A 23,761-nucleotide genomic window follows, 5' to 3' on the forward strand; every position below is an offset into this window, starting at 1 on the left:
GGAACTTTCAGAAAGTCCATGAATTCGGTGAAGGCATCTCTTCTCATTATAATGAAGATAATAAGAAGCTGATGAGAAGTTGCCCCCAAAGACAAAAGCTGGCCAGCCTTTTGGGGGCCAAAAGGAATCAATCTAAACAAATTTTTAAATTCCTAATACTCCTCTCTAACCTAAATATAAACCCACTAAGCTAACAAAGGGGGAGAAAAAAATTTGTCAACGAGTGACCCACATTCAGTTCTTTTAGCAATGAGGACATCCTGCATTGTCTCAAATAAGAGTGGTGGGCATATGTCTAACATCTTCTCATTATTATAACTTCTCTTTGGGCAATCAAATTCAAAAATGCATCCCCATTGTTCAATCATGTCTTCCTCTTTAAAGAACAAGGCCAATTTGCTTTGTTTTCTAATATAAGGTCCGGCTTAACTGGCAGAATCTTTCGTTGGTTTATAAGCTTCAATACGAGTGCCCTCTAGGCTTTGTTGCATTAGCAATTTGGTCTTGGATTCGGGTGGGGAACAGGGAAAGAAATTTTTTCTGCAGTTTCTTGGGAAGATTGAACTGGAAAATGGGAAGGCAACCTTGTTGTGATAAGGTGGGATTGAAGCGTGGTCCATGGACTATAGAGGAAGACCACAAGCTCATGAACTTCATCCTCAATAACGGCATTCATTGTTGGAGGACAGTCCCTAAACTTGCAGGTAATTTTGTTTTATATTTCATTCTCAGGCATCGCTGCTTTCTTTTCCTTTAATTTTGGAAACTTAAATGGATCAAAAAGTTGAGTGGCTTGGTGATGAATCAGGCCTGCTGAGATGTGGGAAGAGCTGCAGATTAAGGTGGATTAATTACCTGAGGCCAGATCTCAAGAGGGGTGCTTTCACTGAGATGGAAGAGAACCAAATAATTCAGCTCCATTCGCGTCTCGGCAACAGGTACATGTGACATTTAGACTGAGCATGCCTCGGTGTCGCAAAAGCGCGCGCGCATCTTCGATTCAATTAGCCATACATCCTTCTACATGGATGCCTCGTGATTCAGGCATTATTCCAGTTGTGTCTAATAAAACGGTACATGTAAATTACTGTTTAGGCGGGTGTCCAAACACTTATACAAACATTGTAACTCAGACACTGGTCAAGAACTACGATCATTTGGGGCCAGGAATGTCGAGAATAACTCGAGACACGGAAAGAGATGCGACACATGAATTGTCAATAATAGTTGCTTAGCCAAGTTGTCGGGCCGCGGCATCGGTATACAACGAGTTTCACTCAATGGTTCTGATGCATTTGAGTTGCATGAACGCAGGTGGTCTAAGATCGCTTCGCATTTCCCCGGTCGCACGGACAATGAGATCAAGAACCATTGGAACACAAGAATCAAGAAGAAGCTGAAGCAACTTGGGCTGGACCCCATCACTCACCAGCCAATTACAGAGGAAGATCACTGCAAAAATGGTGATGAAGTGGACCAAACTAATTCATTTAAAGAAGAAGAGGGAGTGCTCTCAAAGGTCAAGCCCAGGGACACCCAAGAACAGCGAGAGCAACCCGAACTGAAATTCGAGGAAGCAACCGACTTTTTGTTGAACTATGAATTGCTGCTGTGTGGCAATCTTGATGAGGGAGTTCGAGGGCCGAATCAAGAACCGGACAGGTCGATCTTGCAGAGCTCCAATACAATTTCCATAGAGGATTCTTCCCAGAACCAGTCCAATTCCAACGGAGAGTCCAATTGCTCATCATCATCACTGCAAGAACATAACAATGGTGGTGGCGTCCAACAATGGGTTGATCGTGTGGACTCTATGCTGTCATGGGATGGCTTTGATTTCTTAGAACAAGAGCTCTTCTTGTTTGAAGATAGATTTTGAGCTTTGATTTGCAAGTTTTCTTTTCATTTTTCCTCTTTCCCTCCTTTCTTTCTTGATCGATACGTGTTTCTAGTTAGCCAAGCCACAAAATATGGGTTTCCCTTAATTTTTTTTTCTCAAAGAAAGATTATGGAGATCATGATTATGATGTGCCATTCCCGAATGTCAAAAAAAAAAAAACAAAAACATGTTTGCTCTGGTTGTCATCTTAATCTTTCACAGATGCTTGTTCTATTACTAATTTGTCCCTAAAATACGTTGGATTTGCTCGTTATATACATAAGGTATCCCTTCACCTATGACCTTTGGCTCTACAACACTCGCTTATCTCGTCACGAAAGCAAGTTTACATTCCATTCCCTCGCGGAATAGCAACGCGAGGGCATTGCGTGATTTGCGAGACACCATCAAGTTTGCTGTAACGAATGAGGACACCGCGGAAACACCGGTCACTGCGAAACCCCCGGTAATACACGGTATAACCCATCCAAGACCCTTGCTCTGAATGTCAAATTTCTCTGCTAACTTTCTTGCATCTCTGCAGTGTCCTTCAATTTGATTTTGTTGACTTCAAAGGTGCTTCATGAGGCTTGCCTCTTCAGTTTCCACTTTTATGTTATGCTTTGTTGTGTGGAGGCCAAACCTATAATCTCACAATCTCTATGAATACGTGCTGAGCACTGAAAATGGAGTGCGCCCTCGGATCTCTCCTCCTCCTCCTACGGATGCATACCAGATAAAAATCTTGACTTTTTTCCAATACAATTAGGCTTATCTTGGGTTGGCTCCATGATCATCTTAATGCTTACAACTCGAGCTCAAATGCTACTTTAACGTGGAGCGCATATAAAACATAATGGGTGTTGTCCGAGGTCCAAAAGGAAAGCTCGAGTTGGCGAATCGCGTCACAAAAATGGTTCGCGGGATGGGAAACGTGTGCGTCGGGGTGATCGTTAGTTGGTAACTTGCGATCTGTAAAAGAAGATACTGGTAATTGGTACAAATTAAGAAAAATTGATAACTTCTTAGATTGGCAAATTCACGTAAAAGTTAGTAAATTTAAAGTCAGCTCGTTAGTTTACGTATTCGTTTTCTCCTGCAGATATTTTAACGTAAGAAACGACTCCCCCCCTTTTTTTTGCGAAACAAATTATACAAAGGTATTTTATTTTCCTATGTGGTAATGATTGTGTGGAGTTAGTAACTGAACTTTTTTTTTTTTTGGTCGAAAGTGACTGATTAGTTAACTCACCCAAAATTTGAACCTCCAAGTTATAAAATCATGTGTACACAAAATTTCTTTTTTAGTTAGTGGCCTATCAGGAGCTCGAGGGGACCCCTTGACGCTGCACCAACCCCTATATATTCAAATCCACCTCCCATGAACAAGAGATAGAGAGAGAGAGAGAGAGAGAGCGCAAAAGAAAAATAATGATTCCTTTTATTAACGTATATTCCTCCAAAGTCGACTCCTACTATAAAAATGTGTGGAAAATAAAAAACAATAATAATAGCCATGTGGGTTCACCCCATAAGCCACGAAACCTTAGAATGGCAACCCAAAATCATCATAACTAGAATCTTGAAACGTTGTAATGGAGAAAAAAAAATTATGTACCTGATTTGAAATCCATTATTCTTGATGCAGAATAGCGACGATACAAAACATAATCTCTTCTCCTCTATTGCCCTTTGAATTGACTTCAATGAGACTGCCCCTCACCGATAGGGTTCTATAATTGCTCTTTATTATGCATCGGGGTTAGAAGAAGGGGCTTGAGCTCTATTAATAGAGTTTTTAGCCAGACCGTCTCATCATGAACCAAGCTCAACTCGTCCCATATTAGCCAATCTCATATTATACTAATTAAGAATTTTTATCTCTTTTTTTTATTAGACCAATCCGGTAGGACGGCAACTGCAATATTAATTAGTGTAGGCCACATCAGAAAAAATCTGACATAACCCTCTTTGTTCGGTCTAGTTCTATGGTTAAGGTGGGTTTTCTTGGCGGTGAGCGGTGACATAATCACATACCACGTCAAAATCAAGTTGGTGAGTCTTTGTTTATTTGCTTCTTTGCTTATTTTATCGGATTAATTAAGATAAATGAGGAATAAGATGGTGCAAAGCATGTGGTAGCCGTCATCAATGTAATTATAAAGGGCGTCATCATTTGTGCGCGAATATAGAATCGGGGAAGGATAACTTTAGATAATTTGAGAAGATCGTGTTTCTAAAGAAAGGAATATGGAAGGTTAATTTTATGTTTCTCTCATGGCTGCTTTAGCCAGAAAGTTCTAACTTTTGTGTGCAATGATAAGAGTTTCTCATTTTTCCCTTCTTTCTTTTTTTTTTTTTTGGGCGGGGGGGGGCATTGTTTAAGGATATGTTAATTGAAGAAGCATCATGAATTCATTAAAGAAGATTAAGGATAGAATAGTGTTTTTTTTTAATGTTCATCTTTTTGGAGGAGCTAATGATTTGTATGTTTTCGTTATCATCACTGTACTTTTATTAGGGGTTTCTGTCCATGTTTCTTTTATTTTAACTGGCAAATTGATGGTGGGATCGAGCCAAAGAGCATCAAAAGTATGGTCAATGTAGCGAGGTCGTAGCAATTTTGTGGTAAAGACTTGATGTTCTTTGGCCTAAAGCGGTGGGTCTTTCACGATCCATTGTCCTTGTTGAGGTAATGCACAACCATGATTACATTGATTAGCGTTTGGTAATGGTGGGGTGTTCAGCAATCTTCGGACTTAAGGGATTGCAAAGGTCAGCTTAGATCAGATTCCCAACCCAACCGAATCATGTAAGATTGTAGTCGGATTATCGAATTCGAGTAGATATATCGAATCATTCGAAATAAGGTCGCGAACTAATTGAATTTCAGGGGACCACGGCTCCGATTAATAACCCGACTCAAGTTACAGGACAAGTTCGGGTCTTATTCGGGACCTAATCGAATTGATTCAGGTTTGGAAACAGGGTAATCCATCTCACAGTAGCTACGCGGCCATCCCTGCCCTAACATTAGCCATCCCAAACTCGCTGCATTGCCATCCCTACCCAATCTTAGGTTCACTAAGTGTGACAGAGCATCCATATGTGGACACCCTAGACTAATACTGGAGCATCCAAGTCCGTCCTCCTGGAGGCAACCTCAAGAAAATGTGCAACTATAATGAATCGAACTTAGGCCTTGAACATTGTAGATAAACGTGCTTACCGCTTAAACAACCTCTAAAGTATGGGTTATCTATTGCAACTCGGCTTCCATGGAGCACGTTGATTTATATAATATCAGGGCAAAACTATCTTGATTCACAGATAGGTCAACTTGATATCGGGTGGCAGTATGCTCTTCATTTTAAGAAGCTGTCACGTACTGCATTAGTTTTTCAATCAACTTTCCCAAGTTCAGGTTGCTTTGATTACTCTTCAGCTCTTTATTTAGGTGATAAAACTCTTGGCTGCTCAGACTTGTTATATTAGAGAAAGAGACAAGACCGATCAGTTGTTCACAGCGAATTCGAATCAAACAAATTTACCATTTGGAATGCTATGGCGTGGTCTGTATTGTGAAAAGAAAAAAGAGAAAAAATACATATTGCCCTTTCAGCAAAATTCTAGACTCTTGAGCTTTTCCTTTTTTTTACCAAATAACCTACTAGGAAACAAATGGGAGTCAAAACACACCCAACCTGGGTGTTGATTAACCCCACAACTACGTTGGGTTCTAATGCGAAATCCAATATTACAGAAAGAAAGGGAAGAAAAGGTCAATATCATGCTTAAAGAGGTTGTAAACCCACGAACTCAAGATGGTTTTTTCTTCCTTGTGCTCTCTGTGACGCGCCTCAAATCTTGTGTACCTCTTCTTATTCCCCTATGTATAGAACAACAGGTTATGGCAAAAACTACGTGAATATTCAGTAAGCTCTAAGACCAGAGAGTATCAAGTTCAGATAAGACATACCTTTGATACAAGTAAACGAAAAGATAGAAAAGTGGCAACAGCAAGAGAACCAGAAGCGACATGGAGATGAAGAATATGCTTCTTCTCTCCTGCGTGGAAACAATGAAATATTGTAGTCAAGAACAGGGGCAGGAAGAAAAAAAGTGAGCAATGCTACAAATGAGCTTACAGCATGTAATGCTGACTACAACAATTTGCATTACTACATAACCGCATTAAATAGCTCGACCTGAATGATACAATTAATGGACACTAGAAGAACCTAAGCGTTCCTCACACCTCTGTGTCAGAGCTCCTGTTTTACCATGAAACAATCCAGCCCACAGACACAAAACAGCCTATAGATCCTAAGCAACTATTCATGCTCAAATCAAGCTTATAATAGTTTGGCTAAGTGAATCCCAGAACATAGAGCAACAATGGCTATAACAAAGTCAATACTGGAACTTACTCTGCGACCCTTAGAGAAGGGCTTTTGACGTCCGTTGCAAGTATGGGCATCACAGAATTGGCGCAAGAAGAATTCTGTGAATATAGTGACAAACGCAAGGAAGTCTAGTTAAAGAAAGCATCCATTTAGAACGATCGTCAAGAGATGCCTGAGAATTGTAAAGTACCATGTAGACGGCTCGCTGAAGGACCTTCTTTGACTGGAAAGCAGCTATCTGCTAAGCTCTGCAAACAATTGCCAATATGCAAATTCAAAGGGGGTTCCTATTTGAAGACTATATGCAACTGCAAGTGAGCAAGGGAAACTATAATTCCCATCTTTACACAAGAATTTCTTGATCACCTCGCATGAATGTTTATTTCTCACTGCAGCAGCAGGATTACACTTAGTCTTCTTCTGCACGGAATCCATCATAAGGTCACAATGCAATGCTCCACATAAATCTGCCAAGCATTTTCCTTGACTCTGTCGGTAGAACAAGTTTGTCATGTTTCACAAACTTAGGCTCCAAAGATATTGATATACAAATGCCTATATCAGCTGAAAGCTAATAGAGTATGATAAATAATTATAAGACAAGGGGAATTAGCTGCAATGGTGTACCATCTCGTAGTAGTACTTGAAGGTAAATTGCACTTGAAAGTGGATAAGAATTGGGCAACAAATTATGCTAGTGAAATATATTGAAGGACTAGCCAAAGTACAGGTAATGATAGACTACCTATGTTGGTTTTTTGCTGCTCATACTTTTCTTGCTTAATGAAAGCAAAACCAAGGGCCTTTCATCATCCCTTCCAGAAACGTCTGACTTTGTTACCTCAGGTCTTGATTAATGCTACACCTTCTACAACTACACCTGGTTTGCAATTTGACCTTTAAATCAAATAAACCATATGATGCCTGAAAAGGCCTTCAAATGGGTATTTCACTTTATGATGGTGATCAAACAAATACTTATCATTATAGAATGTGACAGGGTTAATCTGGCTCTGGAAAATTTTAGAGTTCCTAACGAAGTAAATCTCAGAGAATTGAGAAAATTCCAACACAGTTCTCTATTTCAACTCAAATCAACAATAGACTATAATTAGGTCTTCAGCCCATCAACGTAATCATCATGTCTATCTAATCAACTGAAATAGAACTAATCGAAACGATTTTTGTAGTATAGTAATCCAAATGTCAGGGTGAGGCAAAATAGATAATGCCGCTAATTGATTGAAAAATATCGCAAACACGAGCCCACTTACCACATTTAGCAAATCATAGTGTCTGTTATCAAAATGCTGATCGAGAAATTTTTCTTCATAGAAGCTCTTTCGGCAATACCCACATCGCCATTCATTTATATCCACATGGATCTTATGTTGCTCCTGATCTCTGTATAAGTTATAATCAGGGTGAAGCCTACACTTATTTGGAAGCTGATACCTCTCTCTTTCTATAAAGGGCATCAGATACTGCAAGAGCCATGGAAAGGGTACGTATTTTAGTTAAAGCAAAGTCACAGGAACATCCCAAGAATGAAAAATTGTATTCTACGGTTACCTCCTCCATTACTTTTGATGCGGCTCTGCTCCGCTCTCTCGAACAGTGTATTTCATGTTCATGAATATTCCCCTGATCTTGCTTCAAGCCTCTGAAGTGGACATTCAAAATCTAGATTATCAGGCATAATGAACAGGTAAAGCAGAAGCAAATATGATATATGCACATTTTAAGTGGACCCAACAATAAGATGTTGGGTGTTGAAATTTCAACTTTCAAGTTGCTTAATCTTTCTCGCACAACACGTATCTCAGCATCTCAAGTTCCAGATGGGTAAGCAACCGTACCTAGCAGCTGCAGACCCTTGAAAACCCTGGAGAATACGATGCATTTTCAGGTTCTATTTGGCATAAAGATGATCAATCAGCAATACTGCTTAGCACACATGCAAATGCCACCGGAAGAAGCAAATCAACAACCATATCAAGGACAATAACACATCGCCAGCAACAACTCCAGAGAGAACTCAAGGAACAAGCTAATATGGTAGCCAGACTAAAAGCATTACCAAAACTGAGGAAACAGAAGAAGAACAGACCCGATCGACTCAGGGAAACAAAATAATCACATACACCTAACTACCAATCCAGCGGCAGCAACTCAACTCCCATCAACCTCGCCAGAGAGCTAATCGCGCCTTCTATCTCAGACTCACATTTAGCACTAACCGAGAATTACTCTGGGGACGTTCAGGAAGCGATGATTAAACGTAAGCCTAGTCAATATAAGTCAAATCAATCCACTCGTACTCGCTAGATCCTCGCCCCCTCAGCTACAATTTCGTGTTTTAACACCATCCAACCCCATCAATCAATCCATTAACCGACGCCAGGAACGATCCTAACAAGAAAAAACACCCTAGACCCATGAATCGCCAGCGCTCGCTCAGGGCGGAAACATTCGAGCTAAACAGGGAAGTGGGAGCAGATAACCACGCGCCAATCGCGAAGAACAAGACGATCGATGAGCAAGGATCTATATACTTGTTTCACTTGCAGAGAAAGCGAGCTTGAATAGGCTCGACTAAATTGAAGGTAGAGCGATAGGGAGACGAAGAGCAAGGCGAGAGGTTTAGGCTTCGGACGTTGCTGCTCCATGTTGGCCTTTGCCATCTCCCTCCATGCGCGAGTTCGTCGATGCACTCACGCCGAAATGGAGAAGTGCGCAAAAAAAAGAGAAAAAAAAATGAACAATAAATGAGCTGCTCAGGGTGCGCATGGTAACGCTTGTGCTGAGAAATTGCTTTTTCTATTTCTACTCCATAAGTTGAGAATTATGATTAGAGAAATTCATTTGATAGTAGCTGAAATTTTTACTTCTAAAATATTATTAACATAAAATCTTCTATGAAAAATTACTATCGGCGATCGAAAAATTTCTACTTCATTTTTAAGCTTTCTAAATTTCTTTAAAAAATAATTTTTATCATTAAAAAATATTATTTATTTTTTACTCCGGCCGCCGGAGATAGTTACTTGACGGTGGCGGCAAAGGTCGGCAATAGGCTATGGTAGTGGGTGGCGCGGTGGTTGACAATTGGTAGTGGGGAGTGGCGGTCGTCGACGATCACGGCTGGTAGAGGTCGGCGATGGGCGGTGGTCGACGAATAGCGCCGGCCGGTGGAGGTTGCGGGCGATGATGGGTTGAGGTCGACAATGGCCGATGGTTGGCGGCGGGAGGCGGTGGGTGGCGATCAACGAAGGTATGTAGTGGGTGATGGCGGGCGATGGTTAGCAATTGGTGGTGATCGTGGGCGGTGATGGGCGGCGATGGGCGGCGGTCGGTGGAGGTCGGCGATGGGCAAAGGCTAGCGGTGGGTGGCGGTCGGTGGAGGTTGGCGATGGGCGAAGGCCGGCGGTGGGCAGCGACGGAGGTCGGTAGATGTGGGCATGGTCGAAAAGAGAATAATGACGTAATAAAAAGAGGGTGAGACGATAAGTACTTCTTGATTGATTTATTTATTTATTGTCCAAGAAGTGCTTCTTGAGTTGAGAAGCAACATTTTTTAACTTCTCAAATTGAGGGAAAAATAACTTTAGAAGTGAAAATTCACTTCAGAAGTAAAATTTTTATCAAATGGATTTCTACTTCAAAAGTTACATTATCAAACAAATTTATGCTTCATAAGCACTTCCGGAGTAGAAATCCATTTTCAGAAGTGTTATTATGCGCACTCTTACGTTTAGCATGACCTGCTTGTCCAACTTGTCCAATCAAGATTCGCTACATCACTCGTTGCTCGGTTCCTTTGACCATTGCTCGACAATGAGCTGACATGGGCCATTGTTGGATGATCTGGGTTTTTAGCGGGGGGCAGGGGTCAATGGCTCGGGTGGCCAGTCTCCATTCTCGAATTGGGAATTGCCCCCTAAGGATTGGTTTGAAAAAATTGAAACCGAGGATCTCCCATAGATTTCATAAATTCACTTGGGAACTAGTCCCACCAAACAAATGAAGGCGATCTATAGCGAGAAAAGGAGATGATGAACTATTGAAGACGTGGTCGTGAGTTGATGGGGGTTGAGAGTTGAGGCCGTGAACTCGAGAGATGGAGACATAGACAGATAGATAATGTAAATTAGGGATTTAAAACTTTTTATTTCTTTAGAAAATTATAAATTAAACAGTATGTATTACCAGTTTGGTCCTCATAGATGGCTATGCAATTCCACACTTGAAATCGAGAATCTAACCAATAACCGCCAGTTCCAATAAATTGGAATAGTCGATTTCAGACAAGTCCGATGCGATTTCGGGGCATTTCCCGGTTCCTTTGCATACCCCTAGTTCTTCGAGCCAAAAGGAAGAGTAGTAGCAAACTTTCCGTGCCGCACCGGCACGAAGCCCGTGCCCTACCTTTCCCAGGCCATAAACGTGGTCCTAATGGGCTGGCCCAACATCGATAATATATTTAGTGAATAATTGATGGAGAATATTTTGAAGAAGTCAGAAAAGACTGCGATTCGTAGGAGATCCTTTTACTTTATACGCAATATACATAGTATCTTCACAACTTTATGATTGTGAATTAAACTGATAAGCCAGCGATTTTTCAAAATGGTGTTTTCATTTATTTTCCTATGATACGCTTATTCTATCTAAATTTTGATTTGAAATGCACCACCTTCCAACTTCAGAAAATATTTGGTGACTTTTACCTCAATGCCCAGCAATCGCAACACCAAACAATTCCTATTGCCTATCTTTCAACAAGGGCATATATTTTAACAGCCATTAATAGTAATTTGAAAAATAAAAATATCAATATATTTTAACTTTATCACTGTAATTGTCTCGTGGTAAGTCGCGTGGCATAATTATGCCACAAGACCTATATTCAACAAAAATTTATAATTTTTTAAATACATTTTTACAATCTAAATTCACATAGTAGATCTTATTTTCAATTAAAGAAAATTTGGACGAGTATATGATTCGTGCAAATTGTACGCACTTTTTTTGTCATCCATATTAAACCAATGAATTTTAGCTTATTGATCGGAGTTCATTGTGATGTTTAAGATTCATAAATTTAAGGGTTAATACTACGAAAAAAATCTAAACTCGTACACTTGTGATAAATTTACTCCAAATTATTTTTTTTACTACGAAAAATCCTAAACCGGTACATTATGATAATTTTATCCTAAATTATTTTTTTGACCACAAAAAACCTAAAATGGTATATATGTGACAAATTTACCATAAACTAATATTTTTTATCATGAAAAATTTCAAACCGATATACCCGCAACAAATTTACCATTTATTAAATTGGGCTGGTACCACGAAAAATCCTAAACTGGTACATTTATGATAAATTTATCATAAACTATTTTTTTGACAACAAAAAACCTAAAACGGTACATATGTGACAAATTTACCATAAACTAATATTTTTAATCATGAAAAATTTCAAACCGATATACCTGCGACAAATTTACCCTTCATTAAATTGGGTTGGTACCACGAAAAATCCCAAATTGATACACTTGTGACAAATAGAGGGTAAAAATCCTAAACCGATATACCCGTCAATTGTTACGTGTCATCCAACTAAGGAATTTGATGGTTAGATTAAATAAAAATTAATAGAGGGTAAATTTATCATGAGTGTACCAGTTTGGGGTAAATTTATTACAAGTGTACCAATTTAGGATTTTTTGTGGTCAAAAAAATTATTTGGGGTAAATTTGTCATAGATGTACCAATTTGAGATTTTTCATGGCATTCCTAAATTTAAATAAAATTATCGGGACAACATGGTTTTAATTTGAAAGATTTTTTTGTCTCTTTTGATTTGAAATGCAACAAATAGACAAAAATAAAGTATCTCGCAACAAAATCTTAACTACAAAAAAGGTTTGGGGCAGATTTGGGATTGGATCTAAAGTTGAGATTTTTTTTCGAGATAATTGGAGGTAGTTTGAGACTGAACCTGGCTCCGTTTGTTTCACGGAAAATATTTTTCCGGAAAATATTTTCCCCAATTTCCTGTGTTTGGGGGGCGGAAAATGAGCGGTCAACGGAAAATATTTTCCAGTCAACAAAAAAAACCTTCTAAAACTAAGGAAAATGATTTCCTCATTTTGAGAAGAGAAAAATATTTTCCACACTTTTCATTCCTCCTCTCTTTCAACTATTTTTTCTTTTTAATTATTTTTTTGCTTTATTTTCGTTTTTTATTTATTTTTTCAAAATTCAAAAATTTTATTTTTTATTTTTCGGATAAAATTTATTTTTTAATTACTTTCTTTATTTTTTTCTTTTTTCATTTTTTTTTTAGTATTCCTTTTTCTCCCTCAGGTGGTCGCCGGCCACGACCGCAACCGATGGCTCTGACCTCAAGCAAGGAAAGCTATTGCGAGGAACATAGTCGTGACGTTCGTCCTAAACTCCTTGTGCTCCACGCGGAGCTCGGCGGTGGACTCGATGTGCGGGACGACGGCGGCCTTCCTGGTCTTGAGGCTCACTGCCTCGACGTACTTGACGTCGACGAGTGGGTCGGCAAGGCATTCGACGGCCGATTCCGGGTCGCCGCCAAGGGTGGCCTCCGGAGGCGTTGTGAGACCTTCGCGGCACAATTGACAGGGACCACCCGCTTCCCGGTGAACGCCGATAGCATCGCGGGTGGGGGCGGCGCCAGAGCTCCGAGCACCGTCGCCTCATGCTTCCTTTGGGCAACGCCTCTCTCCTTCGGGGTTTCTCTCTCTATCTCTGGAAACGCGAGCTAAGAGAGAGGGGACTTCAAAAGAAGTGAGCGCCAAAATCTGTTTTGAAGAAAAAAATAAGACGAATTTTCCTTATCAAACGGCGGAAAATATTTTCTAGAACTTTTTCAAGTTTTTGCCAAACATCGGAAAATGACTTCCCGGAAAATATTCTCCGAGAAGGTCATATTTTCAGCGAAACAAACGGAGCATAAAGTTGATATTTTTTTTTTTTAGGGAATTAGGCCATAGTTGATGGTGTCAAAATATATATAATTACGTGAAGAATACAGCTAAATCGTGGGCCAACCACGCTCAGAAAATTCGTGAGAAAACAAGCAATCGACAGGCCCAGCGCGTACTGAGGCCCAACGTCGTCCTCTGGAGTCTGGCGCCGAAATCCGACAAATGTCACTGAGGTTGCAAGATCGAAGGGCTCTAATCGCAGTCGGACCTTCGCAACCGCCGAGGATTTCTTTGATCCATCTACTGGCCGCTTCACAGCAGAACCCTAGTTGCGATCGTTGATCTCGAGCTCGAAAGTGGAAGCTTTCGGGGTTGTTTTTCCATACTGAAGCGGCTGCGTTATCGCCGTTCCGACGCTTGAATTGTACGCGTGCCGCGTGCCCACCGGTGAGATTTGTTTGGTGCTCGTTCTTTTGGGTGCTTCGGGTAGTAATTTGCCGTGCTCTCCCGAAAGTGGGTCTTGACTCGTTGATTGCCGACTTTGCGGTTTGCCAGAGTTAGTCGATTTCAGGTTCTTGTTATCTCTTCCATTCGCATCTCTCTCTCTCTCTCAGCTTCAGCTTTACTTTCAGATTGAGCTTGCTGAAGCGGGACTGCAAAAGAGAATGACGAAGAAGAAACAACCGAGCCGTGGGAAGAGGGAGATGGGTCCTGAATTGGACATCAGGGCGATCATGAGGAATGTCGAGTTCGTAGGTATTTGGCCGCGCCATTCTGTTCTCTTTTCGTTCCTTTTTGTTCTTTTTTAAATCCCCGTTTGAATTGTAGATGCGAGCTTACGGTTTCCAAAATTGTGTTATACAAGAGCTTGCAAGCTATTATGCTATTGGTCGGTTGAATACCTGGGGATACTTATGAGGCTTGTGGGTTTGGTGACGTGCCTGTTGGAATTTCTGATGCTTACAATGAGAAGCAGAGGCAAAACATACGATAAGCACATTTAGGCAAACTTCATTTGGGCAATCTTATTGATACCTACGGCATCAAATTTGAGCCTCTCGCACTGTCTTCGGAGGACATAATCCAACACCATGTACCATAGTGTGTGCCTCTCGTGAAACAGTGACACATAAGTCCCACCATGGTCCATTACCTGTAGTCATGTTTCGGTGGTGTTATGGAGATGCCTGTGCTGAAGTTTGCCGATGCAATCGGCCATCTTTGGGTTTGGTGTCATGACATTCATGAAGGAGCTAGAGACACTTTAGGAAAATACTCAGGAATGACTTGCGTTGTGAATCTAAGCTTGAGCTTGGCTGAGTTTTTATCGGGGGATTTGCTGCTTTCGTATCCACCTGCGGTATGCTGTGGGGTCCTTTATTAAATTCGACACAGCAGATGATTAGTGTTCTGATTTTGTGGGGGTATGACGGAGTATGTTTATGGTGAATCCCCGGTTTTAGTTTTGCCCCATTAGTCATTCTAGTCAGCCAATGAGACAGACTTCTCTTTGCATTAATTTCTCAAAATACTCCTTTCATGCCTTAAAGTGTTGGAAGTTTCCCTGTATCAGGGTCCTCTCATATGACATGGAAAGAGAGAAAGGAGCTAGAGAATAAGAAGGTGGTTTCCTTAGGTGGTAAGGTAAGGACATTGGCCTGCCTTACTATCAAGTAAGTGGAGCTTTTCCTTTATTCATCTCATTTGGGCTTATCTTGAACACAGGCACCTAAGAAGCAGCGACTTCCTCTGAGCGTGGCTCGACCCATGATGAAGAACCAGAAGAAAAGAGATGAGAAAATGTGGCAAGAGGTGATTTCAAAACACTTCAATTCTAATAATCTGTACGTAAAGGTTCGTGCCTGACAATATGTTTGCATGCTCTAGAATATGATCCTTCAACGATTTGGGGGTAGGTCTAGTAGTTGGAGCAGCGCAGGGAGGCTGGAGGAGAGGCGCAAGCCCGAGGACAGGGTATTGAAGTCCATTGATGGTCATTTCAAGAAAGGGGTCCTCGATGTGAAGCATTTACTTCGACCAACCCCTTCCGGAGATGGCGAGAACAATAAGAGGACTAGTGTCGGTGGGAAAGGCAAGAAGAAAGCTGGGAAGAAGTCCCGAGGAAAGAAGCGGGGTGGTAAGAAGCGCCACTAACCGGCAGTCTGCTAAATTTTTGAGTTCCTTGCAACAGAACAGATGGAGAATGCTGACCAACTCTGCTCTGGATGGTTTGTGCTGGGGATACATTCTCTAGGAGACTGTCCCGTCCAATGTATCAAAGATTCCATTGTGCAACGAAATTTCTTTGTAGTTGTTTTTTTGGAACTTCTTTCCCTTCAGGTTAGCTCACGTAGTAGTTTGCTCGACCCAAAAGGTTTTCTCCTCAGACCAGGAAAAGAATCGAGAGGTTTGAAATTTTCTTAAGTATAGGTGGGACAAAAAGTCAATAACCATAGTTAACGTTAATTAATGTAATAATAAAGGGTGATTATTACCCTGCGCAATGTTCGGTACATAAAAATTGACTTATCAAGTGGACATTCTAAGTGATGTGATGAACCATGTAAGCCAAAAAAGGACGTCACAAATCTGTAGTTGACCTACAAGCAGTCACTTTACATTTAGTAATTAATATAACTGTATTAGAAGATCTAATTTTTTGTTTTTTTCTTTATAACCAATTTCAACCCTTTGGAAATGAAAATTTTCCACCAGCGAATTCAACCTCGGTTCTCTTCTTCGCGCGTGGTCATGGAAGGAGTTACATAAAGCAGAGCATAGAAACATTTTTTTGGTCGACATAGAAATTTAATTTATTTTGTAAAAAATGAATGATTTTGAAAACATTAGTCAATGAATAATATTTTTATTACTTATAACAATTTAAGAGCGATGAAAATATTTATCTATTTTTCAAAATCATCCATTTTCTTTGCAAAACAAACACATCAAATTATTGAAGGTATCGCTCGCTTACATCGCTTATAAAAAATGAAGAGATAAAAAATATTTTTATTTTCTACAATAATATTTTGACATAATTTATTGTTGATAATAAAAAAATTATCATTATTTAATTATTTCAAGAGATATAAGAAATTATTTTTAAAAGAATATTTTTCGAAATATTTATTTTTTTCAAAATAAGCGGAGCTCAATAATATTTATAGAAAATAATTCTACTCTCGTGATTACATCATCGGAAAAAAAAAAGCGAGAAGAGAATGCAAGAAAAATGAAAGAAGATGCTTCTTCAGGCAACGATTTCTCATGTAAGAAACTCCTCGGTGGCTTTTGTCGAATCACGTCGTGCCCAAATGTATTCTGTCGTGGTTTCCACATGAACTGCGATAATGCAAAAATACGTAAAACGATTCCGATCAATAATCAAGAACCTTTCATTTGAGAAAATGATTAGTCGCCGTCCTTGCCGAACTTTTAGCCCCATTCAGGACCAGCGCGGTCCCACTACTGCATAGCTCCTCGATGAAGACTTTCCGCAGCATCGAGAGGAAAAGGTCTGCAGACCATAAGAAATGTTAATTATATGTATTTCAATGTCATCGTCAACTGCTCTACGCGGCTGATTCTGTCTTCCCGTGACGCTATGAATTCTTTATTAGGCCCATTCGCATCCCTCTCTCCTCTCTTCACGTTGCAGCTGATGATGAGAATGAGGGACGGTATAAATCGCACTTTGACTTTCGCCCAGTGCTTCTTCTTCGACTGATCCATCGACCCAGATGAGATCTTCGGATCGCTGAGGTGATTCCCTTTTGAAAACAGGGTCTTGAACTGAGCTCCGAATGGCCAAAGTCTTGATCTTGGTGATGGTGGTGATGGCGACGGCGTTGCCGGGTCGGGGGGTCCTCGGATCGGGCCAGGAGGAGCCGTACAGAATCCACACGCTGTTCTCGGTGGAGTGCCAGAACTACTTCGACTGGCAAACGGTGGGCCTCGTCCACAGCTTCAAGAAGGCCCGGCAGCCTGGCCCGATAACCCGGCTGCTCAGCTGTACGGACGACGAGCTCAAGAGCTACAGAGGGATGGACTTGGCTCCGACCATGGTGGTGCCTTCCATGAGCAGACACCCCAAGACTGGTGATTGGTAAGATTCTTATAGTGCTTGGTCTTTCTCCAATGTTACTGCGTTCAGTAGGTCTTGGTTGCCTTTGTTTCCCTTCCATGCTTCGATCAACTTTGTGTCTTTGTTCAGTTAACTATTACTCTGGTGGGAATTAAATAGAGCCGTAGTTAAAGGATCTTGGATGGATAAATGCTAACGGAATGGTATGAGTGAGTTTGTCTATGTTTATAAGCTTGGCCACTCAGTGTTACTATCTGTTTCCAGGTTTTCGTTCTTTATTTATTCCCCTAAACGTCCTAGAATTCGCATAGGTTCAAGGCCATATCTGGCAAAGACTTGCATTTGGCTACATCTTTCTGGTTGCCAGTGGTCCTGCTTATATGTGGCATCATTGTTCATGTTCTTGTTAATGCTTGACCACATGAACCTTGGCTCTGAGGTAGTTTTGCATGTCCGTCTTGCTTCTGCTTATTTTTCCTCTCCATCATGCCAAAAAGAATGGTGCTGGAGTGTGGAACATATGATTAATGTTTTAAGTGAATCATACATGTGAAGAGAAATGAGCATTAACAGTATACATCAACCCAGAGAGTACAGAGGCTTTTTATTTTTACTGGATAACTGAAAAATACCATCTAGTGTGACACACTTGGAGATGATCTCTCTAATGATCTGTTGTCCTGCTTTTGAGCCAAATAGAATCTATGTGAAAGGAGTGAATTCTTGAACAAGCCGTGCAGCAGTGAGCAAGTAGTTCAGAACAATTGAACATCACCATTTCTGATACAAGGACCTCAGTATTTGACCATTTTTCCCTTTACCAATTCTGTCAACAACAGTTCTCAGCTATCCTATCAACAAGGTCTGGTCTGACCGCGCATGTTCACTATCTTCCCCTTCCATTGTTTATACATTACATGACAACTCCCCTCCTCAAATGCCTTTCAACTATTACTATGGTCTTTTCTTTCTTTCTAGAAAATCTGCTAAGTCTTTCCGAAAATTTGTAGGTACCCTGCAATCAACAAGCCCGCTGGCATTGTCCACTGGCTTAAGCATAGCAAAGATGCAGAAAAGGTGGATTGGGTTGTGATTCTAGATGCTGACATGATCATCAGAGGTCCAATTATACCCTGGGAACTTGGTGCAGAGGAAGGCAGACCAGTGGCTGCATATTATGGGTACTCTTCCTGTTCTTTTCCATGAAGGACTCATATGGTTCTTGCCAATGTTGTTATTCTGCGTCAACTTTTAGATACTGTTTCCAACTAAGGTAATCTAAGAGAGAGGAGTGTAAAGCAAAATACTGAAGGCAATAGAAATAGAGACCTTGGGCTGGAAGGAATTAGAGAAGAAAGGAGAACTTACGGCAACTAGCAAGTAGTGCAATTTTCAGTGGAAGGCAGTGACATGAATGTGATATTGTCTCCCTTTCCAATTTAAGGTGAGAGAGCTAAATGATGAGACTCTAACCTTGGCAATGTGTCTAGGAAATGGTAGTCTCTACAACTTTGCTCTATACAACTTTGCCAACATAAGGGAAGATGTGACCTAACGGTAGAGGCAAAAGCCAAGAAGGGCGATAGAGGCCTAAGAAGACATGGACAAAAGCTTTACCAAAGATCACATATATTCGAAGCTCAAGGGGGAGGGAGGGAGATGGCTCTTATTTTAGTTCATCGGGAAGAATTATTCGGTTTGTGGGACGATTTCATTTCTGTATTCTGAAAATCAGGCAGAGCAATTGAAATAGGGATAAGTTCCTGCTGATGAATTCGTACATCATGTGTTGCATTTACTCAGTTGCTGATTTGTTTTTAGCTATATTTATCAAAGATAATTTGTTCTTTCAGTTACTTGGTCGGATGTGACAACATTCTGTCAAAATTACACACAAAACACCCGGATCTTTGTGATAAGGTTGGAGGGCTTTTGGCCATGCATATAGATGATCTGCGAAAATTGGCACCCATGTGGCTTTCCAAAACAGAAGAAGTGAGGGAAGATAGAGCTCACTGGGCCACCAATATAACTGGGGACATCTATGGAAAAGGGTGGATCAGTGAGATGTATGGATACTCATTTGGTGCTGCAGAGGTGACTTTTCTTTCACCAGTTTAAGATTCTTATGACTAGATAACTCGGATTGACGAGTTTGAGTCTGTTTCAACTTTTCAGGTTGGTCTCAAGCACAAAATCAACGACAATCTAATGATTTATCCTGGATATATTCCACGACAAGGATTTGAACCCATTCTTATGCATTATGGTTTACCATTTACCGTTGGGAATTGGTCATTTAGTAAGTTAGATAACCATGAAGATGGTATTGTCTATGACTGTGGCCGGCTTTTTCCAGAACCTCCATATCCCAGAGAGGTAATGTTGAAGTAAAACCTCTCAGATAGGAGATGCTCTGCTTTCATTTCATTGTATGGAAACTGTGGTTGGACTTTATGGCGTGCCGTTATCATTGTCGCATTTTTGTTTTCCTGCCTCACAAGTGTAGATTTGGTCTAAGCAAATGGTGTAGAATGTGGACAGTTCATAGGTATTGATTAGCCAATGCAGTTCTATGCCATGCATTGGGACTACATTTGTTGTAACGTTCTTATGTTTTACCTTGTGCATACTTGACAACAGATTGTGAGTGAGAATATGCAGTTGACATCTTTTCGGTCCTTTCTTTTGACCATCTTCTTTTTTTTTTTTTGGTTGAAGATGTAAAAGAAAAACTGTTTGATGTGTAGGTAAAAATGATGGAGCCCGATCCCAATAAAAGGCGAGCCCTCTTTTTGAGCATTGAATGTATCAATACCTTGAATGAGGGTCTTTTAATGCTTCATGCATCTAGAGGATGTGCAAAACCAAAATGGTCAAAGTACCTTAGCTTCCTCAAAAGCAAAACCTTTGCAGAACTCACTAAACCAAAACTCTTGAAGCTGAAAAGCCTACAAGCTGAGAAAACTGTCGAGCAGAAACTGACTGATGAATCCGGAAGGACGTATCCAAAAATCCACACCATCTTTTCAACAGAATGTACTCCTTACTTTGATTGGCAAACTGTAGGATTCGTTCATAGTTTTCACTTGAGTGGCCAGCCAGGAAATATTACAAGGCTCCTCAGTTGTACAGACAAAGACTTGAAGAAGTATACAGGCCATGACCTGGCTCCCACACATTACGTCCCTTCCATGAGCCGACACCCTTTGACTGGAGACTGGTAATTCTCTTTTCACACGCTCTTCCTCTTCTAGATAGGTGCCTATATGATTCTTAAATATCCTTGGCCGATATATCTGGACTCACATTCTTTTTTGGTATTGCTACATACACCAATTAAGAATTATTGTGACTACCCATTCTATTTCTACTTTGTTGAAGCGTCATTTATTTGTTTCTCTGTTATCATTACCCCAACTTTTCTTCCTCACTAATTTCAAGTGGAAATGAGACTTAATTCCACGGGCTGTTGAATTGACTCTGTCTTGTCTGGTATGCACTTATGGGAAGTTTAATGGACTATCAATGGATCAGTGATATGTAATTTGTCGATCCACCTTCTTTGCTAAAAGCAAGTTCTGATGTCTGAAGCATGTGTAGATATATAAAAATTGTTCAAGTGGATAATTCTCTTGTATTTTTTTTTTTTGGTCAAAGTTCGAGTGGATATGAATGCTGCTGGAAGTTAGTGAGCAGTTCTATAGAACCAAATATGATCAAATTGGCCGCAAAAGCCACATAACCATTGACGTAAGTAAAAAAAAGAAAGACCTAGCTTTCTTTCAGTCTGCCTGTGGTGAGATATTCTTTCATGACTTTACCCTGAGGGAAGATACATAAAATTCTGAAATACTTCAACAACTTCACCTGATTAGAAAGTATTTCTTGTCAATAATCTATCATGCATGTAATTTCTTATTGCCAACCACCCACTTTCCACCTCCGTGTTTTTAATTAGGATTTATTAAGCTAGAATTGCTTGTATAATGCTTCAGACTTCCACATCTCAAATTATTTTACACCATGGAACTTGACAAACCACTTAAAGATTTCTAACTTATGTCTTGGCAGGTATCCAGCGATTAATAAACCTGCTGCCGTCCTCCATTGGCTTAATCATGCCAATACTGATGCTGAGTTTATTGTAATTCTGGATGCTGATATGATCTTGAGAGGGCCAATTACTCCGTGGGAATTTAATGCTGCACGTGGCAGGCCAGTTTCAACTCCTTACGAGTAAGATAACCAAATTGCTTTGTTTCTACCTGGGTATTTTTTAGAACCTAATTGTCTATCGAGAAAACGGTGGAATGACTCTTATCTCAAATGCCAGCTACCTCATTGGCTGTGACAATGTGCTTGCGAAACTCCACACTCGCCACCCTGACGCTTGTGACAAGGTTGGTGGTGTAATAATCATGCACATAGATGATCTCCGGCAATTTGCAATGCTATGGTTGCATAAAACAGAGGAGGTTCGGGCCGATAAAGCTCATTATGCCACAAACATCACAGGAGATATATATGAATCTGGGTGGATCAGTGAGATGTATGGTTACTCTTTTGGTGCAGCAGAGGTATTTTTCTGACCTTTCCTTTTGTTTTATCTACATTGATCTCTCCACCTCTATAAGCAACTTCCTGATGACGTGCTACCAGTGTAGATTGTGTTTTTTTATTTTTTTTGGCTCTTTGTACAAGTATAGCCAAACGCGGAAGAGTAGTTCCACAGTAGTTTTTTTTTTTCCTGATTATATATATTTCGCTAATTTTGCTTGCAGTTGCAATTGCGGCATCTCATAAGTAGCAAGATTCTGATTTACCCAGGATATGTTCCTGAAACCGGGGTCAAGTATAGAGTTTTCCACTATGGCTTAGAATTCAAGGTAGGAAACTGGAGCTTCGACAAGGCTAAGTATAGAGACTCGGATGTGGTCAATAAATGCTGGGCCAAGTTTCCAGACCCACCTGATCCTTCCACGCTTGATCAGACCGATGAGAACCTGCTCCAGCGGGACCTTCTTAGCATAGAATGTGCAAGGACACTGAACGAAGCATTGCGCTTGCATCATGTGAGGAGGAATTGCCCCAACCCAAGTTCTTTAGAGGAAGCTGCAATTTCAAGAAAGCTGGGAAGGTATGATAGGAGCTATGCTGCAAAAAGCAATCCCACGCCGACAAGTGTCTCTAAAGAATCCTCTAAAGGGGCCACGGCAGATGCAAATTCTAGTACTTTGAGACTTTGGGTGGTTGCTTTGTGGATATTCTTTGGTCTCGGTTTCTTAACTGTTGCGTCGGTGCTGCTATCTGGTCGTAAAGCAAAGAAGACGAAAGGGAAAAGTTATAGAAGTAAAAGGAGATTGTCGCATTCGGGGCTTATGGATGAGAGGTATTGAAGCATTGTTGAATCGTCGAATCATTGGAATATATTTCTTTGCTAACACAAAACCTATCCGAACCAATTTAAAGTCTTGACAATGTGAGAGTGAGATATTGGCGGGTGGTGAAGCATCGATGTTTGCTTGCAAAGTAAGGAATTTTTCCTATTAGCCTGTTTCGAAACTTCCAGACTCATTGTTGTTGCAAGAGGCACTACGTTGGCCCACCCATTTTTGGTGAGTGCAATTGCTGTCTAATTTGAGCTTCCTTATTCGCCAGAATACCTCAGCAGAATCTGGACACATTGACAGTGTCGTGACGATGAGCATGAGAAGGCTTTTCTTTTCTCCCTGTATTTCTTTTCTTTTGTTAAATGATCATCAGAGGAGAAAATCTTTTTGCCTCAAGTTACTTTAGGTCATACCATACTTACCTTATGCTTGCCTTTTCGGCGATTGACGATGTAACAGATCGAATGATAGAAGCTCAAGATATACTGTAATGTACATTCTGCCATGTCCAAATCATTGAGATTAGGATGAATCTTACACTATTGCTTTCAAACTTCATGGTTCTTTGATGGGAGATGCCATCACACAAAGCGAGTCGCGGACCATCGCTTCTGTTAACAGCTAAAATGTGAGGTCCAGATTCGCCGTCTTCAACTATCACCAGAAGTCGTCTGAGGTATGCTTGTAACTTGAAAGGCATGCTAAAACTTACAGAAAGGCCATGACACTTGCTTTTTTAAGAGTGACACAGCAACTGCTGGTGTCGTTCAACCTGCGCTGGCATCGTCTCCATCTACCAAAGCCACAACGTTATGCAAGACTTGATCCTGCCTGATAAGTCTGCTCTGTTAATCCTTTCAGCTGCAGTTGGTCTTACATACACAGGTCATGCAATAAGCAAACGATATCGACCCGTATAATTCTCGAAGGGTTGGTCCGAATCAAATACTATACACCTGGTATTCTGAGTCTCAAACCGTGCGAATTTTGAGCTCAGACTTTTACCTGTTACAATCTCTTGGGTCCAT

General features: G+C 40.6%; 4 protein-coding genes across 6 annotated transcripts; 3 read left to right on the plus strand and 1 right to left on the minus strand.

Annotated features, from left to right (window-relative positions):
• The first annotated feature begins 437 nt into the window (after nt 1–437).
• Nucleotides 438–1,992, plus strand: LOC115741336 (myb-related protein 315-like). Its single transcript, XM_030675214.2, has 3 exons — nt 438–704; nt 809–938; nt 1,315–1,992. The coding sequence occupies exons 1-3, from the start codon at nt 572–574 to the stop codon at nt 1,877–1,879; spliced, it is 828 nt and encodes a 275-aa protein (XP_030531074.1). The 5' UTR covers nt 438–571; the 3' UTR covers nt 1,880–1,992.
• A 3,529-nt stretch (nt 1,993–5,521) lies between these two features.
• On the minus strand, nt 5,522–9,022 carry LOC115741335. The gene is made up of 9 exons (XM_030675213.2): nt 8,841–9,022; nt 8,145–8,170; nt 7,858–7,948; nt 7,560–7,769; nt 6,652–6,774; nt 6,476–6,533; nt 6,310–6,383; nt 5,859–5,947; nt 5,522–5,768 (listed from the first exon to the last, which is right to left on the minus strand). The coding sequence occupies exons 1-9, from the start codon at nt 8,967–8,969 to the stop codon at nt 5,699–5,701; spliced, it is 870 nt and encodes a 289-aa protein (XP_030531073.1). The 5' UTR covers nt 8,970–9,022; the 3' UTR covers nt 5,522–5,698.
• A 4,463-nt stretch (nt 9,023–13,485) lies between these two features.
• LOC115741339 lies at nt 13,486–15,575 on the plus strand. Of its 2 annotated transcripts, none has more exons than XM_030675218.2 (5): nt 13,486–13,700; nt 13,886–14,009; nt 14,827–14,897; nt 14,979–15,065; nt 15,141–15,575. In XM_030675218.2, exons 2-5 carry the CDS (start codon nt 13,919–13,921, stop codon nt 15,405–15,407), a joined length of 516 nt encoding a protein of 171 aa, XP_030531078.1. In that variant the 5' UTR covers nt 13,486–13,700; nt 13,886–13,918; the 3' UTR covers nt 15,408–15,575. The 2 variants fall into 2 exon arrangements, with proteins under 2 accessions (XP_030531078.1, XP_048139345.1); XM_048283388.1 differs by lacking the exon at nt 13,486–13,700 and adding an exon at nt 14,082–14,722 and having other exon boundaries at nt 13,883–14,009; nt 14,824–14,897.
• Nucleotides 15,576–16,746: 1,171 nt separating this feature from the next.
• LOC115741332 (peptidyl serine alpha-galactosyltransferase) lies at nt 16,747–23,287 on the plus strand. Of its 2 annotated transcripts, XM_030675205.2 has the most exons (9): nt 16,747–17,361; nt 18,351–18,521; nt 19,194–19,437; nt 19,519–19,719; nt 20,091–20,563; nt 21,415–21,579; nt 21,677–21,920; nt 22,125–22,766; nt 22,819–23,287. In XM_030675205.2, the coding sequence occupies exons 1-8, from the start codon at nt 17,060–17,062 to the stop codon at nt 22,737–22,739; spliced, it is 2,415 nt and encodes an 804-aa protein (XP_030531065.1). In that variant the 5' UTR covers nt 16,747–17,059; the 3' UTR covers nt 22,740–22,766; nt 22,819–23,287. The 2 variants fall into 2 exon arrangements, with proteins under 2 accessions (XP_030531065.1, XP_048139298.1); XM_048283341.1 differs by having other exon boundaries at nt 22,125–23,287.
• Nucleotides 23,288–23,761: the final 474 nt, after the last annotated feature.

The sequence above is a fragment of the Rhodamnia argentea genome, chromosome 8 (genome assembly GCF_020921035.1).
Source record: "Rhodamnia argentea isolate NSW1041297 chromosome 8, ASM2092103v1, whole genome shotgun sequence".
NCBI lineage: Eukaryota > Viridiplantae > Streptophyta > Magnoliopsida > Myrtales > Myrtaceae > Rhodamnia > Rhodamnia argentea.